We start from the raw sequence: 19,229 nt of genomic DNA, 5'->3' as shown, positions 1-19,229 counted from the left end.
TGTCATGGACACTATTTGGACAGTAATGCTGAAAATGATGAAATGAAAAAAATGAAAAATTCTTTATTTTTACAGGCAAAGTTAGAGCCGCATGGCCCTTTCTTACACTTAACCTGCTGCAACGTAAAATTTAAAACATTAAATAAATACTATCTAAGAATAAAACAAAAAATAATAAAGATAATAAAATAAAGAAATAATTACATTTACACAAAGCGGTGAAATTAATGTAATATTTTAACGTGTTATAATTAAAATTTAACACATTAATAAATGAACTATCTCTACTATTCTTAAAACATATAATATAACATTATATTTTTAATATACAAATAAATTAAAGTATTTATTGCTAATGAATCCTAACTTTTATCCCACACAATCTCACATGATCCCTCTGCCAGTGTCACGCCCACAGCATCTCAGACCGGAACTGCCTCGGCTAACCGCTCAAGATAATGATAATACACAATAGGACTATATAGATAGAAAAAAGGATTGTTCTCTATCTATTTCTCTATATCATAATAATTATATTAGTTCATCTTAGGTTATCGGTATAATGATGTATGGTCAGAAAGCACACTGAAAATCAAAAACTGTTTTGTACAAATCATAACTATGCCAAAAGTGCATAGTATTTATTTGTACCATTAATAACTTATCGATACAATATCAGAATTATGCTTCCCTCCGATTGTAATTATTTTAATTGACTGATTAACAGTGATCCAGCTGACAAAAATTCTTTTTGTTTTGTTTATAGAGATCAATATACATAACTTTTTGAACCTGATTAAGTAGTTAAATTTGTATCCTGGAACTTATCTTTGCTCGTTTTAACATATTTTAAAAGAATCCAAACTTTCTTAGTATTTAATTGTATTTTGATATCATTTAGTCCACTACCTATTTCTGCCGCCTTTTTTTGATAATTTACAATTAAATTACAAATTGTAATGACCCCTTTAATCATCCCACCGTGTCTACACAGCATCCAAATGATGTCTATCACACCCTATTGGACACCACCATCTGAGGAATAGAATAGAATATATTTTATTGCGTTGACAATATATATTACATTGTATTGCAATAGTCAATAATACCAATTTTTTACAGTATTTATCTTAATAACTAAATCCATTCACTCAATTTTCCATACAGGTGCACGAATGCACACATTCATACACATACAAAGAAACAATATTCATAATTCGTGGGATCAACCCCCAGGATTGCAACACTGCTGCGAATATCAATCCCAAGTGTGCTCCATGAACTTGCCAAATGAGTAAAAAGCACAAGACACCAGGTAGTGTTTTAATTGGGTTTTTAATTATTTTTCGATTTGTTTCTAAATTTAGTGTTTCAGGGAGATTGTTAATGAATTTGATTCCAGCTTGAGAAGGGAGGCGTTCAAATGCTGCTGTTCTTTGCTGTCGGGCTCGAAAGCACTCCCGAGCTCTTATCTCGTATCTATGTATATCACTGCCCTGTGTCAAAATACACTGAAATTGACAGTAAAATGAAGTCTCTCAAATATACAAGCTGAGTAGAGTTAGCAAGTTGAGCTCCCTGAAGGCACTTTGACATGAAGGAATCGGATCCATCATCACTGACTATTTGCAGCTCTCCCACATCAGAGTTCGCGAGCTTGTTCTTTTACTAACATTAATTAGTCTTTTATTAATTATTCCAAATTTAATAATTATTAGATTTCTTTCCATTTTTCAATTTCATTTTCTTTGCCACGATTCTGATATTGCAGTCATATCTTGTTTCACTTTGGTCTGATTTTATTAATTTCTAAGAGTTAATAATTTAAAAGATTATTTAGTTGATTTGTAATTTTACCGTGTTCTGGTTAGCATTTTTATGGTCCAATGTTGTCTCGTGTTTCTGTGTATATCAGTTTTCAGGAAGCTGATCAAAATTAGAACGTGATTACTTACATATAAGTCCGAAAATATCAGCCAATCTATTCTATAGGTGAGACCTGGATTGCATACTGATACATCAACGGCAGACTAGGATCCAAATATATTGTAGGACACAAATATGTAGAAGAGCTGTTATTTAATAAAATCTAGTTACATTCATCAAAGGCTCTGACAATCAGATTGTCTCTTGAGGAACAGATATTGGAGCCCCAGAAGTAATAGTGAGCATTAAAGTCTCCCAACTAGCAGAATTTGGTTAATCAGGTGTAACAGATATTGTCTATTGAGGATGTCTGGTACTGGAGGTATGTATAAAGAACAGACATTTCTTTTAATGGGAGCTTATATTGATAATACAGGATGCTTGAAGGGGAATGTCAAGATTCACCTTTGGTGTGTATTTTGCTGCATCCATGAAAATAGCTGTACCACTACATACATTACCTTCATGCAGGTAAGCATAACTGTAATTTTATACGTTTTCATTATAAAAGGAATTGCCCAGTGGAATTAAGTTTCCTGGAAGCACAATATGTGGCCTGTTCCCCTCAAGAATTTTTCTTACTTCTTCGACATGAAATTGTAAGCCATTGTATTCCATCGGATTATCGATAGCATGTAGTAAGTATGTTATTTAGAAAAGGTTGTTTTATTCTTGTGTTTGGTAAGTGGAGGTGTTCTGAATTAACCATCTAAAATTCAGTTTGAAGTCGTGAATTATCCACAATTCTGTCCTCTCCCACAACGCTTAATTGGTAGAAAAAATGTGATTGTGTGGTAGTGTTTGAATTACTTTGTTGATTTTCTGTTTTGCTTTTGATGTTCTGTTTCAGGTTGTCACATAGAGCTTTTCTCTCAGTTGGTGTTAGAGGCTCCTATAATCAGTTAGTTTATTTCCTATAATAGTTTTATCATTTGTTTTCAAATACAAGGATTTTTGGTTTTGAGAATCTAAACTGTCCCCAATATTTTCGTCATAGGTGATCTCTGATGTTAACCAAGATTGACATTAACCAAGAGGAAACTTATGACGTTTGCCATGTGTTCCGTCAAGGCCCTAACCATCGCCTCCAATGAAATACAGTTAGAACAATAAGAAATATTTCAGGGGTTGAGGCTGTGGCTTGTGCATATGACACATGATTACTCGGAACTGTAATTGCTCTTTAACCTATATTCCTTGTGTATGTCAACAAAGGATAACTTAATTAAAGTAATTATCTTTATTATTTTGTTTCCTCTATGTATATTTTGCTATGTATAATTTCTTGAAGCTGCAGACTGTTTTCCTTTGCATTTTCCGCAAGAGAATGAATGAATGAATAACGTTTATTCCAGCAATTTATATATACATATATACAATCTTTCTCAGATGAAATAACTATTATTTTATATATACAGCAGCTTATGTATAGAAGAAATGTAAAATGAGTAAGAATAGAGAAATAAGTGTAACAATACTGGAAAGCCTACATGGGCAATCTGCCTGTGCGTAGGCCTGGTTGCATCTAGCCGCCAACATAAATTATAAATATACGCTGGATATAACTGTAATAGAAATAAGGTAAAGAAAAAGATAAAGGGATGTATGTCTATTGCTTCTTGAATTTACTGTAAGTGATTGTTTTTATTCAAGCGGTGGAAAATAAATGAAATAAAAATCGTATGTGTGGCTAAAACTAAATGATCCATTTATGACGGAGTGAGATGAGAGAGAGAGAGAGTGTGTGTGTGTTCGGTTAGTAATAGTAAACAACGTCATGGTCAAGGGTCAGGTCCCCTGTACCCGGCAGTGATAATGATCTCCGCCTCTGATACGCCTAATTGCAATAGCCACTCATTGATACGATTTTTAAAAACTGACAAGGATTGTGCGTTAAAGAAATTATAAGCGTGAAAGAATCTAGAAACATTTATGAATAGTATATTTGATATGTAATACGAATTAGTTGTGGAGAAAGATCTATATAGTTGGTAAAGTGGCTATTCCTGTGTCACGGGCATATCGGGTGTTATATGAATGGGGAATTTCTGAAAAAATAAATTGAAAAATGTGAGAAGATGTGTACTATGAGAGATTTTATAAATAACTGACGAACTGTAAGGATTGATAATTCTTTAAATAGAGTGTCAGTAGGGTAACGGCGTTTTTTTATGAAAGGCGAGTTTTAAACAACTGTTTCTGGCATAAAAACAGTCTGTTTAGAGTTGTTTTACTAGCTCCCCCCAAGCGATATTTCCAAATGAAAGCATAGACTGAATGTAAGCGTAGTACGCCAGCTTTATCTCACTTACACTAAGAACATCGCTCAGCAAAAGAACTGTCTGAAAGCAAAAATCAACCGACGTAATTTTTTTAACTAAGTAATCTATATGATATGAACCATGTCATCCTATGATCAAAAATAACTCCCAAGATATTTGTAAGCTATTGTTTTATCTATTGCTTTCACATGTGCATAAATCATTGAGATAATTTCCACAGCTATGAATTGTCAAATTTTTCAAATGGTAGTCACAAATAGGGCGAAGAGATATTGGCAAAAATTTTTGTTTTTAAAATATTAAGCGTTAATACGTTTTGATCAAACCATTTCTTTAACGTCATGAAATCACTCTGAGCTTTCCTTTGCACTTCTAACCAGTTATTACCGTTTACAAAAATTAAAAGTGTCGTCTGCAAATAAAAAAAGTTTTACCATTTAAATTTATTTTTCGAAATGTTTTTGATATAAATTAAGAACAAAATTGGTCCGAGAGTACTTCCTTGAATAACTCCATAGTCCACTGACAATGGATCACTAGTCACCACGCAGACAGAAACATATATTGAAATCTATTACTAAGGTAGCTTGAGAACCACGCAAGGGTGTTTCCATGAACTCCAATAGCATCTAATTTGTTAATTAATTTGTCTCTCTTTACCGAGTCAAAAGCTTTCTTGAGATCCAGAAAAACAAGCATTGAGCGATTACCTCTTGAAATAGAAGCATTTATTTCTTTATTTAAGTCAAATAAGACATCGTTTACATTTTTATCGCTTCTGAACCCATACTGACACCCACTCAAGATATTGTTTTGATTAAGGTAGGATACTAATTGTTCTTTAATTATTCGCTCTAATATCTTGGAAAATACGCCTAAGTAAGGAGATCGGTCTATAGTTGCTTTTATTGGTAAATTCATCTGATTTATATAAAGGGAACACTTTAGCCATTTTAAAGGTATTAGGAAAGACACCCAATAAAATACTTAGATTAATTAAATGGCACAAGGGTTTAGTAAAGAACTGAATATTTGCCTTGAGAACATCAGCAGAGACACCATCAAAGCCAGGCGCAGAGCCCCCCCGCAGTGCTTTCACGTGACGTACAACGTCCACCTCAGTCACAGTATTCAGGGTAAACTCACAGTCTAGTCTAAAGTCAGCGTCATTCACAATCGGCACCCCACTCGAATCGATTGCATCCGCCAACTCCTGCCCCACGTTTGCAAAAAAAGAATTGAAGCTGTTTTGCAGATTTCTGTATTACATCGGAAGTAATATCAGAAAACGCTGGCAGATGTTTTTTTTATAGGAAAGGAAGAACTCTTGTTAATTTTTCCACTTAGCTCATTTATTACCGACCAGAATAATTTGGGATTATTTTTTGAACTATCGATTTTATCGCGATAATAATCTCTTTTTGCTCGCTTTATAGAGCTACTGAGCTGATGTCTAAGATTCCTATAATCGGTTTTTAATTGTAAATTGAGAGCTCAGGATTACAAGTTTTTTTTCAGTTTGGTCTCCTTTGTCACACTGCACGCATATTTCTGTGTTTTTAAAACTTTATTTGAGTGCCCGAACTTGTGGCATCTAAAGCATCTTTAGAGATTCCTAAAAAAAGACGTACTAAAAGAATGAGATGTCTTAATTTAATGGTTTCTGAGGGATGAGGCAAACTGAAGATCAGAATATGCCCATGGGTAACAATTTGTTTTGTTCCCTCCATTCGGGTAATCCTGACTACTTCAGTTATGTGGCATTCTTATTACACTATTTTCTTCCTTCATGATCTTATTTAGTATCATCCTCTTCTATAGAATCAGATGATAACTGTCTCTTCAGACTGCCTTCACAATCTCTGCTTATGACACTGTGCCTTGGGTTTGTGGGGATTGCCAGTTTACACCAGCACATCTTGTTTAGAGGTGTGGGTTGAAACAGCAGGAACAGGAGTGCACTATAGTCCTTGACCAAAAGGACCCTACTATTGTTCCCTGGGGACTGATGTTAAAAAGTTTAATAGACTGAAATACATGCAAGACTTGTGCTCGCTTGTAGCAGCAGAAACTCTGGTATATCTGGTTACTGCACATTTCCTTACCAAGGACTGATGTGGTTGGCCTCAGATTTGAATCATCACTGATGCCTCGACAGCGCAATGGGGAATGGTGAGGGAATCTCTGTCAACTATTTGAATCCAACACAGACAGAGTAAGTAACATGCCACATTCCCGTCAAACCAAAATCCCTACATCCTCCAAGCCAAGGTGGAACAGCATTATGCTGCGTGGCCTAGGAATGCTTGGTGTCTAGTATGTGAACTGTGAAGAGTAGGGACTCTTCAGTTTCAAGTACCCTTTCTGTGGTGAATCCGGGGCTCTGCTGCAGTGGACCGTGTTGTACCCAGGTGTGTTGAATAACATGGCAAGCAATCCAAAACCTTTGAACAAGGAAATTGCCCCCCAGAGCATAACTTTGGAAACTGAACAGCTTCAAACCATTAACATTTGAAGACAATCTGCTAAATAGCTCAAGCAATGAAATGGATTTAGATGTTAATCACCAGCCACCTCACGGAGATCATATGGGACTCTTGGAAGCGGTTGAGAAGCTTCATTTGAAGAACAAAGGAAAGAATAAACAAAGTGGAGAAGCAAGAAAATGCTTCAAGTGGCTTCTAAGGAAGGGAATCCCAGTAGAAGATGACAGAAAGGAAGCATGAAAAGGAAACAATGACGTGCCAGTGCCCTTGTAGGGAACCTGTAGGGACATTGAGTATCTTCAAAGAAGTAACATATTATGGTGCAATGTCTAATACAGTTACGGACAAAATGCCGGTCTGTTATAACTTTAAGTATCTATTTATGGTAATTTGACCGGAATGTCTAGAGTGGGGTGCAGACTTGCTTAAAATAAAGCCTGGATCGCTCACCTGGTATACGGATGTATCTAAAATTAATGGCAAAGCTGAAGTGGGCATTACTATACCTAAATGCGAGGTTGCAAAAACCGTAGGAACACGTGCCACTGTCTTCCAATGGGAAGTCTACATAGGTATGTACCTGAATAAGTAGAGGACATGAAGGGAGCCACAATCGATATAATGTCAAAAGGGAGCCACAATCAGTATAATGTTAGACAGCCAAGCAGTGCTATAAGTTTGAAGTTCTTGTACCTGTGAGTCAAAAGAATGTGCTGGAATGTATCAACACATTGACAACGCTGTCAAGGGGCAATCATGTAAACATTGCATGGGTCCCAGATCATGTACGTTGGTGAAGAAGGGAATGAGAATGCTGACAAGTTGGTGATTATCTTCCATTTTAGGCCCAGAGCAGTTTCTTGTTGTATATAAAAGCCAGCTAATGATAGAATCGACAGTGAAAAGATAAATAAGGTCTTGTACAATACATCGGGCAACAGACAAGTATAACTGTGCATCATGTACTCACGCAAAAGAACCAAGCAAGTATTCTCTCTCAGCAAGGAGGACTTAAGGTGCCTTACAGGTCTTCTCACTGGACATTGTGATGATGGCCTGAACTATCAACAGCAGAAAATAGGAAGGGCTGAGAGCAACATATGCCGCCTCAGACCCACAGCAAAGTAGGCTCTCGTAAATGTTTCGGCCAATTCGGGGGAGTTACCGTGCTACCTAAAGAAATGGCAACTGAGGACTCTAAAAATATTGTGGTCTTTTTCGAGTAGCAAAAGATTTTTGTTCCTTGAGAGGCACATTCCAATACTAATGGTTCACTTTAATAAAATTCTCAGTTCTTCAGAAATTACATTAGTACAGTTCAATATAAATGTAATTAAATTCATTACATATCAGTTTTCCAATTAATTTATAATGTAATTTTCTCTTTGTTATATTTTATTTTCACCATATGAATTAAAGTGTCGCTTGTTAATGTCATTGTGGTTGTACGCAGTTCGTTTACAAATTTATTTTTTCATTCTGCTATTTTCCCGTATTCACCATAGTTACTTATAAAAACCGATGTAAAAGTATTCGATCACGCTCATCCAAATCTCAAAGGGTGACAGACACCATCTGCCTCTAGGTCAGTTCGTTTTCGAGATATCGTGTGGACAGACAGACAGAAATTGCGTTTTTTTTTTCATTCATACCTATATAATTTCAATAAACATTGAATCACAAAAAGTACTTGCTCCGCCGGGAGTCGAACCCGGATCTCTCACTTGCCGGGTGAATGTGCTACCATAACACCACAGAGCGCTTACTTTATTCCGATTCAGTTATTTTGTAATTGGCCGTATCTGTCACATATGCGTTTAAATAAGCAAACTAACATATCGGAAGACCAAATACCTGCCAAACGACTTTTATTTACGTTAAATTGTATAAATGGCAATAGAACAGCAGTATTTAACAAATCCTTCATTGTTACCGTATGCAGTACTTGGAATTCCCTTCCAGAAAGCATCAAAGAACTGGAAAGCCGGGCACGATCCAATTCAGCTCTGAAAAAACTCTTCTTGGATTGTGTGACCACGTCTACCGAGACCGATGGCGTTAACATGGGTGTAAGGGCCCGGATTGAATGACTGAGTGAATGGGTTTGAAATTTTATATTTTGTTTAATGTAATATATGTCATTATGCAGAGTAATATTAGATTTTATTGTTTATATATTGTTTTAACAATTAAACAATATAATAAACATATTTAAGTTAATTATTTTTTTACTGGAGTTATCTACTGGTTTAGTAATTTTATTTTGTTAAGGTTAAATATAAGAAAGGGCCATTTGGCCCTAATTTCGCTTCTGCACTCATGTACAAATAAAACAATTATGACTATGATTGTGAACTCATCCACCCGCTATAAAAAGTATCTGAACTGAAAAAAGTAGTTGAACACGCTTTCGTTAGAGCGCGATTGAGATGGCTGTGAATTTATAACCTCAAAGTAACTTCAGTTCGATTCGAAGTTGGAGCGGTTTCCGATAATTTAAATTAAAACAACAAACGAGTAATTATTAAAAGATTGGTATTGTTAATGTTAAGGAGTTTCTTTACAGATATGGATGATGCTAGGGAGCCTTATTTTACAACAGTAAGTCATTTCCATTAATAGTGTAAATTTAATATAGTGTCACGTCTTGATACACTTGCAAAAGTACAGTGAAGTGAGTTTGTGGTAGTTTTTCAATTATTTCCGTACATAAATCTTTCATTTAGTTTCAGTGAATATTTATATAAAGTTTATTGTTTCCCACTTCTAGGTTATGCACTGAATTCCTGTATAGATGTGTTTTAGTGCATATTTTGTTAGGTTAATTTGGAGAAAAACAGGTGATAGGCTAACCTATTCTCATCTAAATCCACAGTAAAAATTCACTCTGACTGCCTCAGCTTTAATATTTTCCATATGACTGTTAAGTATTAATTTTAGGCCATAAGAACATTTTATGATCAATACTATCAAGTATGGATAGGTGGTACAACAAAGGTTGCAGTGTAGTAAGTGGGCACCATCACAATCGAATCAGGATACCAAATCATCGATTTAAAATACCTAAATTATTGAATACAAAAACATTCTAATTACAGTTGTTTACAATTAATAAGGCCTATTACCTACTCTTCTTAATGTATTAAATAACAATATTGTTTACAATTAATTCAAACAAAGTAAAAATCATTTGTTTGAGTAATGGTCGCAAGTACAACTTTGGCGATGGCGATGTACACCTTTTTATTTGTGTCACAAGCTGCCAGACACCTTTATTCTTTAGAATATTGAAAAGTAACGAAATATTACACTATTTTCCCATTTTGTAAATACTCATAGCATAAATAGTTTTTTATTCATCATTAAATTATTACTGTTTTAAATATAAAAACAGCTGAACTACACTGTCATTTGAATTACGTATAATGTGATTCGGTTTGAAATTTTGGTTTTATTAGTTTAGATAATCATGAATATCGATGATTCAGTGTAGTGTTGGGTTGCAGTATAATAAGTGGTCACCTACACAATTGTATCATGAGATATTGAATGATTTGAATCATTGATTTTCATGACCATCCAAAGGATTGAAAGCAAGATGTCCAACCAAATGATGTAGTAGATATTTCAAAGAACAATATGGTTTTGCTAGTTTTTAACCTTAGACATTAAGGTATAAATATTAATATACTCTACAATTTAAAATATTGTATATACTTTACAAATTAAAATATAATATACAATCAATATAATTACAACCAAAGAATAACATTTACTTACCTTAAAAATTATATTTAAGGATAAACGTCACTGTTTCACTGGTTGAGAAATAAAGAAAACATGTACGTCACTTGCCGTCATTAGTCAATTACAAAACACATGATCTTAATTTGAAATTTTTTTACAAACACGTTTTTACTTTGGATAAAATTTTGAACGTTGATATCAAATTTAATGAAGTTTTTGGGCTTTAAAAATGTTATTAACTTATGAAAAAACTATATTTTTATACGTAAAAGAAATGAATTTGGTTTTGAAATTGTATTAAATAACTGAACTGTATTAAAAGTACTCTTGAACCACGTAGTACTATTACTTAACAGGATACACGTTTTATAGCATGTAAAAATGCTCGAATGGATCACCTCCAATGATCATAGTTTCGTGTTTATACATAAATTCTGCAAGATGGTCGGCAATGCACTCACTTCTGAGACCAGTTTTTAAAGATTTCTTAGTAGCTCTCCAATTTGGTTCTATTGTTCGCAGAAGTCAATGGTATGGAGTTGGTACTGTGGTTAACAGTAAAATGTTCGTAACCTAGGTCAAAGGGCAGCAAAGTTTGCAATTAACTCCGAACTGATGTTGCAAATGCTGTGTTATGTTTTGATATGTTCTGTCGGGTTCTTCAATATTTCATTCTATCAGTTTATTTAATTTAAAACTAATATCTTTGTAGGTATTGCCTGAGAAAGTGTTTGAGGATGTTGGTATCACTGCTCAGTGGCTGGGCATTGACAGAATAGGAGTGCACACCTACAAGAAGCCAACACAGAAAGGTGAAATATATCATTAAATATATAATCATTTACAAGTTTTCATTTTCAGTGGAATAGTAAGGCAAATCAGTAGCCGTATAAAAAAATTGTAGTAAAGATGCTTGTTTTTTTCCAGAATCCCGCACGTGCTGTGTCAGGCACATGGGATCATGTATCAAATAAAAAAAACTGTTAATAAATAAACATATTTGAACTGTGAACTGTGAAATTAGTTGTACCAAACTACATAACATGTGTTCAAAGTGTTTTCCCTACTTTGTAGAGATTTGTTATGAAATCACTCTGAAATAGTTTAGACAGACAAATTTGAATGGTAGCCCGTCTTTCTAAAATAAGGCATGTGGGAACAACTAAACTGAACATTTGAAACATATCAAGTGATGGCATGTCAAAGTATAGTCTTGATACTAACTAAAAAATAGTGAAAAAAAGTCAGTGAGATTTCTGATGTCTTGAAAATATGTGTCCTATTGGGAAATACACACTCTTGTATAGTTTTAAGAATATTCTGTATTGGTAAAACAGTTGATGCTAAAGTAATATGTATAACCATCATGTTTGGTACCATAGTGTATCTCATTGAAGATTAGATTTGATGACTCACTTCAGCCTCATATAGTGTAGTTTTCATAATTTGATAGTGTTTGCATAAACTAATATTAGGCTACATACTTAATATTATTTTTGTTTGTTTATACTGTAGTGGCCTACATTGTTGTAGTACATATCTTTCTACTTTAAAAAGTGCAAAAAATAAATAATATATTATTTTGCATGTTTTTATCATTTTAAATTGTAATGCAATACTTTAAACACTATGGTATATGTTAATAATTTATGAATTCTAATTAATTTCTTGTCAATGTTATGGATATTGTTTAGCAAGGTAGGAGTATGCCAAATAACTTGTCATGTAACAGGCTTTGCTAAGGGAGCATACAATATTTTAAGTCTAGCTGCATGTGTTAATCTGTCGTATGTTAAAATGTCATATGGTTGTATTTAGTTTATTTACTAATTTATTTATTTTGGGATTTTCATTATCCATCATGGTTGTCCATAAGACCAATGTTGAAATGTTCAGTAACAATCAGCCAAATTCTATGGAGTGACATGAACCAACATCGAACTCGATGTTTGTACTGGAATGAAGTTTCATGCAAAATTTCAAGTCCATAGGTCAGTTCATTTTTGAGATATCGTGGAAATAGAGAGAGACAGAAATTAAACTTTTTTAACCTCTTCTGTGATAAGCTTCGCTAAGTCATATTATTCGTTCAGTCAATAATTTGAGTCAACTTGCAAATAACTTGTAATATTGTTAAATTTTATTTTTTTAAATTTACTTTTTGTCTTATTGATCAGTGTATCAGACTTATAACAAAATTTAATATTCCTGCTTCTTGTTTGTAGAAATATATTGTTGTCATATGTAAACAATGCTCCACCAATGCAAAATAACTATTATGAACTAACTCTAGTAGGCATCGGTTACACAACTCCATGCACGCTATCGCTATTGGATATAATTGTGTTATTGGTAGTATGAAAATCAATGTGATTCAGGTACCACTGGAAACAACAGTTTCTTAACTGTCTACCAACATTGTTATGAATGCATTATGTAGCAAGATATGTCGAGAAATATTTCATCTGTTGAGTTTAAATTTTGTGTGAAACATGATTTCTACATAGACAAGAATGAGTTGGATGATGGTTCAAGGCTATCCATGGGATTCAGTGTCATTGAAGTTTATCACCCAGTAGGCTCCCACAATTTCAAATCTGTTTGTCTGGGGGGGGGGGGGGTGATTGAATTTCTTTTCTGTATTATTCTTTTCTGTTCACCGGACATCTCGAGAATGAAATGAGCTGTAGACTTGATGCAACTCCAGCAAAGCCCTCATGTTACATGACATGTGGTCTGGCATACTCCTACATTGTTTTAGAATTTGTACTTGTGATTGTGATTTTGTTTATTATGTGATAGTAAAAGTGCTTGAAACGTTTCAACAGAATCTTATGAACAGACTACTCCATCTAACCTAAATAGGGCTTTTGATCATGCAAATATTCTGACTCAGTTGGATTAAAATATTCCCTTAAATTATCCCTTAGAAAATATTTTTATAGTCAAAAATATAATTGATTAATACTAATATTAATGCTTTAAAATAGGTACTATTGTGGTAGCCTATCAAATTGTGTACTTTATTCGTTATAGCTTTTACTTATTTTCTTGTAATATTCAATGGTATCAACCATACTTTGCTTTAAGAATATTAAATATTGATTCATAATATTAATTTATGGGGATTTGTGTTATAACCTTCAACTTAAATTAATTTGGTACTCTTATAAGTACATTGTTATTATTATTGATACACAATAGTACAGTAATTATTATTGTTAGTTATGTTACTGCAATTTATTTAATAATGAAATAATTTGTATAACATTTTAAAATGTAATGCAAGTCTATGACAATACTAGTAAACTAATGTTAAGTGATAGTACTTTTATATACCACAATATAATAAATAATATGATTTAATTTGATTGAATTTATTTCAATATTAATTAATTGAGGGAAAGAGAAAAGATAATTGGTGAAAAATGTGATATGAGATCATGGGATGTTAGAATGTATATTGTAAAACATGAAGACTGATCAAAATTATTCTAATGTCAAAATGATTCATTAGGGCTTACTACCCTAGAACTAGATATTAATAAGTTTATAATCTAGTTCATATAAATAATCATAATAATCATATAAAGTTTATAATCATAGTTGTGTATAAGGAAAATGTTTGCTTGCAGTTGACGCTGAGAGTAGCTTTGCTCCATGTGACGCGAAAGTATACCATCTTAGGACAGACACTGTCTTATTTGATCCGATAGTCAGAAAGCTGGTGAATGAGTCTAATGCGACCTTCATCGCAGGTCAAAAGATTACTCCTAGCGCAGGAGCTCGACCTGAAACCCTGAAGCTCAGCATTCAATACAGGTATAGTGAACTCTCTTGCAAAGTTTTCAAATCACTATTCTATAGTTCTGTCTTATTTGATCTGATTATAACAAAGCTGGTGAATTAGTTTAATGAGACCTTCATCACAGGTCAAAAGATTACTCCTATGAGAGGAGCTCGACCTGAAATCCTGAATGTTAACATACAATATAATTATAGTAAAGACTCAAAGTTTTCAAATCACTATTCTATAGTTCTGTTTTATTTGATCTGTTTATAACAAAGCTGGTGAATGAGTAATGGGACCTACATCACATGTCAAAAGATGACGCTAGGTGATCAACCTGAAACCCTGAAGCTTAATATACAGTATAGGTAGGCCTATAGTGGACACTTGCAAAGTTTTCAAATCACTTGTAATATATTATTGAGAAAGAGAAACTAGCTCGGAGGCTAAGGAGATAGAAGGACAGGTGAGACATGAGGTAGAAAGGGTGCACTTATTTAGAATATTTGCCAACTCACTGATGTTGATATAGATTTTTGCCTCGCCACATCCGAGGGGGGACTTCCAGCTCGTTCAGGGCAGCAGTGGGAATCACGGAAGAATGGCTCACTGTCTATTTTCACTAAGAATAGTCACTAGCAACAAAGTAGGAACAAGTTTAGAGAGGAACTATCTGTTCATCGCACACTAGGAGAGTTCAGCATGGCACTATTTCGGCAACAGTGTTCACAAAGGGCATCGGAAGTCGGGGTGACACTTCTACTACAACGAACAACAGAGAACAAAGGGGTGAGCGACCGCAAGGCACGATTATGAGAAAAGAGGGTTTAGAGACCCAAAACAGCTGGTGACTGCTGAGTAACTTTGCAAGTGACCGCTCCAGGAACATGTCCTATTCAGAACGGCTCCGACAGTACACCGAACGTTGGAGTGTCTAAGGAACACTCCTGAACGGCGGACAGACAGACAAATAAGACTTGATGTCTCCACCATTGAGAGGCGGATGTTAAATCGGACAATACGTCTAGTGGTCACTGGATAAAGTCTCAGTTTATTTATTTGGCATAGGAATGTCATAAACAATTTCCACTGCTATCAAAGAGTCGTCTATTAAATACTAAAAACTAAAACCTACTCTACTAGATATATTACAAATATTGTACATCACTCTTCTATAGTTTGTATTTTAAAAATGTTTATGTTTCTGTTACTAGGTGTAATAGAACTCTATTGTATTAAATGATTTGAAAGCAGGAGATGATTCTTCAACATTTAACATCTTTGTGATGTATAAAAAGTAATGTTTTTAAAATTATTTTCTTTGTAGTTTTTCTTCTGCAGAAGAGACCAGGTACATATTGATGTGGTTTGGACAAACACCAAAATATAAACTAGAAATCAAATCCACTTGAGTCTAACAAAACAACTGCAATAACTAATGAATTATCCTAATAACCACCAATACCAACCATAATTTTGTTGTAACTATTCAGGACAGAGTTTAGAATGAATTATTTAAACATTTATCACGTTTCCTGGGGACCTCCATTATGTAAGCTACCCGATATGGGTAAATATTTTAACTCACAATTTTTGTGCGGATGGGTAAAAGTTTTAACTCAAGATTTTCTTGGTTTATCATGCTATAACAATCATCATATTAGATAATATTAGGTTAATATGTGTGAGTAATCAGTGGGACTGTCTGGAAAGTAGCTCTTATTTTTGGCAAAGGTAATTTTTTTAAGTAGATATAAAATTATAAGAACTTACTTGACGTAATGAGTGATATCCAAAAGAACCAGAAATGCTCCAGGTGACCTTGATTTTCACACTGTGTGTCTCTAATTGAAACCTGCCTGGACAGTGGTCCAGCACATATCGTTTAATAGTGTAACAATGCGGGACAGCACAGCGCAGTAGCCTGTTTATTCCACACAAAAAAGCTCGGAGGCAATTATTATTCAAATATTGTTTTAATAATTGTAATTTGAAAAAAACAAACATTGTAAGTGTCTGCGTGTGTATTTGTTTCACTGACACTGGCCAGACAGTATTCCTGCATTTTCAGACTGAACTGAAGTAAAAGAAAGTAAGTATACTTCATGCAGAACAAGTTTGAAAAGTGTCAGAGGTCTGCAGCAAGATTGTTGCACATTATTTCACCAATAACAGAGTACTGCAGTGGTGCGTTCGTAGCGCAACTTTACGGTGGTGGGTGGGGACAGTCCCTCACAGTTTAGGTGAGGGACACGCTATTGTCCGGACAGTTTAGTTGAGGGGCACACTATTGTCTGGACATGTAAAATTAATTTTGTCTGTGAGTAATGGGTATAATTGTAATATCATTTTGATCTCACCAAAATATTTCAACATGTAAATAATTTGTAAAAAATCTTGTTCATAGAGAATTTTTATAGAACATTCTTTTTTACCCTACAAGGTAAGTAAATTATTTCTTAAATCATTTGTTGTATTTTATACAGTATCCAAATTTCATAGAAAGGTTATAACTCTTTGAAGGAATTTGTTTATTCATAAAAAATCCAGCACTCTATGGAGAAAGCTTTGTATTATTCAAACACTAAACACTTTATTAGCTTAATATAGCATTAAATTTGATGTGGTTTTCTATATTCAAGTGTATTATATGTATATTGCAGGTCCATTATTCGAGCTTGCATTGAAGATCTCCAAAAAGAGTCTATGAAGCCCAAAAAAGAGATGTACCAACAATATGTTTCCATATTTTACAACATCGAGTTTATATGGCATCTTACTGAGATTCTGCTTGTGAATGCTCTTCCAGGTAAAGTGAAAAGGTGATCGTGTAATACATATACCATGTGGCAATTAATAGAATTGAATTAAACATTTTATGCTTCAAGGGCAAATCACATTTAGATATTAAGCCCATCTTCAAGTGACATTCTTCATTTTTTAGGGATAGGTCTAGCAAAATATTAATCCGATATCTATACAAGTTGGTTAACTCAAGTTATTATTATCAGTGTTGTACTTGTCACAGAACTTTTTTCAAAACTACTAAAAACTATTTTTACATCAACTACTTTCCTTATCATAGTGGAGTTTTATTTAATTTTGTAAAAAAATATAAGATTCAGTCATTTAAGTCTTTACTCACACAAAAATACAAGTTTTATAAAGAATAGCGTCAACAATTTTACAACTAAATAGCTAAATATGCTTTGTCCAACTTGTGTGCCTTTTAAGTGCAAAAAAAAATTGCCAAGAAATATTTTGTGCTTTTTACTTATTACAACTTATTATCATTGAAAAATGTATTTGGATATAGTTTGTTTTAATTTTTTGTAAAACATGATACTCATTTGGACTTTTCTGAACTTTGATGATTGCTGTTGTTTAAACATTGGTTACAATAGAAAGAGTAATTGACCCTTTGAGTGCCACAGCGTCACTAATTTTGACGGTACGAAAAGTGCATAAAGTGCCAGCGTCACCAATTTTGACGTTTCGTATTTCCATATTATTTTATAATTATAGTAAAAGATTATTTTGGCCAAATAACCAGACAGCTGTATTTAATAGGTTCCAAACCATCAATAAATACGAGTTTCATGTTGTTTCTCTACTATTTTATCTGTGAAACTTACGTTGTTTGAGTACTTATCAAGAAGCCACTATTTTTGGACGAGTTTTCCTTATCGGTGACAAAATAAATTACAATATTAAAAACAACTTATTTTACTTACCTATTATGGAATTTACAAGTTATTATATGACAATCAATGAAATAAAAAACTATAAGAACAACGTTTCATTATTCGAAAATTTCAGGTCATTCGTGTGTCTATTTGGAGACGATTTGGAGATAGGAAGTATGACTCATCGAGTATTTTTCGATCATTATGGAAGAAGGAACATAATATAATGAAGTTTATTTTGATCTCTGATAAGGAAAACTCGTCCAAAAATAGTGGGCTGTGATAATACCGAAGTACCTGTGCGATGATTCTGTCTTCCAGTCAGAAATCAGAAAACTTTATTCAATTTCATCAAGAAAAGAATAGGTGTCAAAGTATTACAATATGAAATAATTTACATTACCTGTCATGTTTTAATGAAAATTGCTTTATTGAAGTCTTGAACTCGTCAAGGGTGTAGATGGATCTGTCTTTGAGCCAATTTAGCAGTCTTCTTTTTAAGGTTTTGGAGTCACAATTTTTGAAGTCTTGAGGAAGTAAGTTGAACAGCTTTGCCCCAGCGTAGCAAGGTTTCTTGGAGAAAAGTGCTGTCCTGTGTATCGGTAGGGAGAAGTCATTACCATGTTGCGTGTGATGATCATGGACAGCACTCATTCTGGGCAAGTTCCCACGTGAGGCTGCGTGATTGATGACCATGATGATGTAGATGGACACCACTGTGAGAATTCCAAGAGACTTGAAGGCTTCTCTACAGCTATCCCGAGGTTGAAGACCAGCCATGACCGGAACAGCACGCTTCTGCGCAATAAGGACTCGTTCAAGGTTGTCCATTGTAGAGCCTCCCCAGAGGATTATCCCATAACGAAGGTGGGATTCAAAGATGGCATGATATGCAGTTTTTGTTGCAGTTGATGTGGCTACTGCCTTGATTCTCTTCAGTGCAAAAACTGCAGAATTGAGTCTAGAGCATAACTGATCCACATGATCTTTCCAGGAAAGACATTCGTCCAGTATAACACCCAAATGTTTGGTTGTCCCAACCCTTTGTAAGTCTGGAGGCTCAGTCAACTCATCTTTCAGCCTTCCCAGTGCTAGGAGTTTTGTCTTAGAGGAGTTAAAAACAAGATCATTGGTATCACAATATTGTTGTGCCATGCTCACTGAAATATAGGTGTTAATATCTAAGAGCTCAGAAGAGTTACTGCCAGTCAACAGGACAGTGTTGTCAGCAAACATGATTGGATAACATTGATTTTCGAGGTATTCTGGCAAATCTGAAGTGAAAAGTACAAACAAGACCGGGCCCAAAACC

At 34.1% G+C, this 19,229-nt stretch overlaps 2 protein-coding genes across 2 annotated transcripts in view; both read left to right on the top strand.

The window, feature by feature from the left end:
- LOC124362739 (inhibitor of Bruton tyrosine kinase) overlaps positions 1-2,941 on the top strand; it is a 41,025-nt gene extending 38,084 nt beyond the window's left edge. The window contains exon 22 of the mRNA XM_046817480.1: positions 2,924-2,941. The gene's annotated coding sequence lies outside the window, so the exon portion shown is untranslated. The remainder of the gene's footprint in view (positions 1-2,923) is intronic.
- A 6,184-nt stretch (positions 2,942-9,125) lies between these two features.
- The window catches only part of LOC124362738 (nuclear pore complex protein Nup85-like), a 56,490-nt gene continuing 46,386 nt past the window's right edge, over positions 9,126-19,229 (top strand). Inside the window, exons 1-4 of the mRNA XM_046817477.1 lie at positions 9,126-9,295; positions 11,154-11,253; positions 14,077-14,263; positions 16,895-17,040. Of these exons, the coding sequence (XP_046673433.1) occupies positions 9,239-9,295; positions 11,154-11,253; positions 14,077-14,263; positions 16,895-17,040 (490 nt within the window). The 5' untranslated portion in view covers positions 9,126-9,238. The remainder of the gene's footprint in view (positions 9,296-11,153; positions 11,254-14,076; positions 14,264-16,894; positions 17,041-19,229) is intronic.

This window comes from Homalodisca vitripennis, chromosome 5, assembly GCF_021130785.1.
Source record: "Homalodisca vitripennis isolate AUS2020 chromosome 5, UT_GWSS_2.1, whole genome shotgun sequence".
In the NCBI taxonomy this organism is placed as follows: Eukaryota; Metazoa; Arthropoda; class Insecta; order Hemiptera; family Cicadellidae; genus Homalodisca; species Homalodisca vitripennis.
Note: the sequence above shows the minus strand (reverse complement) of the source record. Positions and strands in the feature narration are given on the sequence as shown.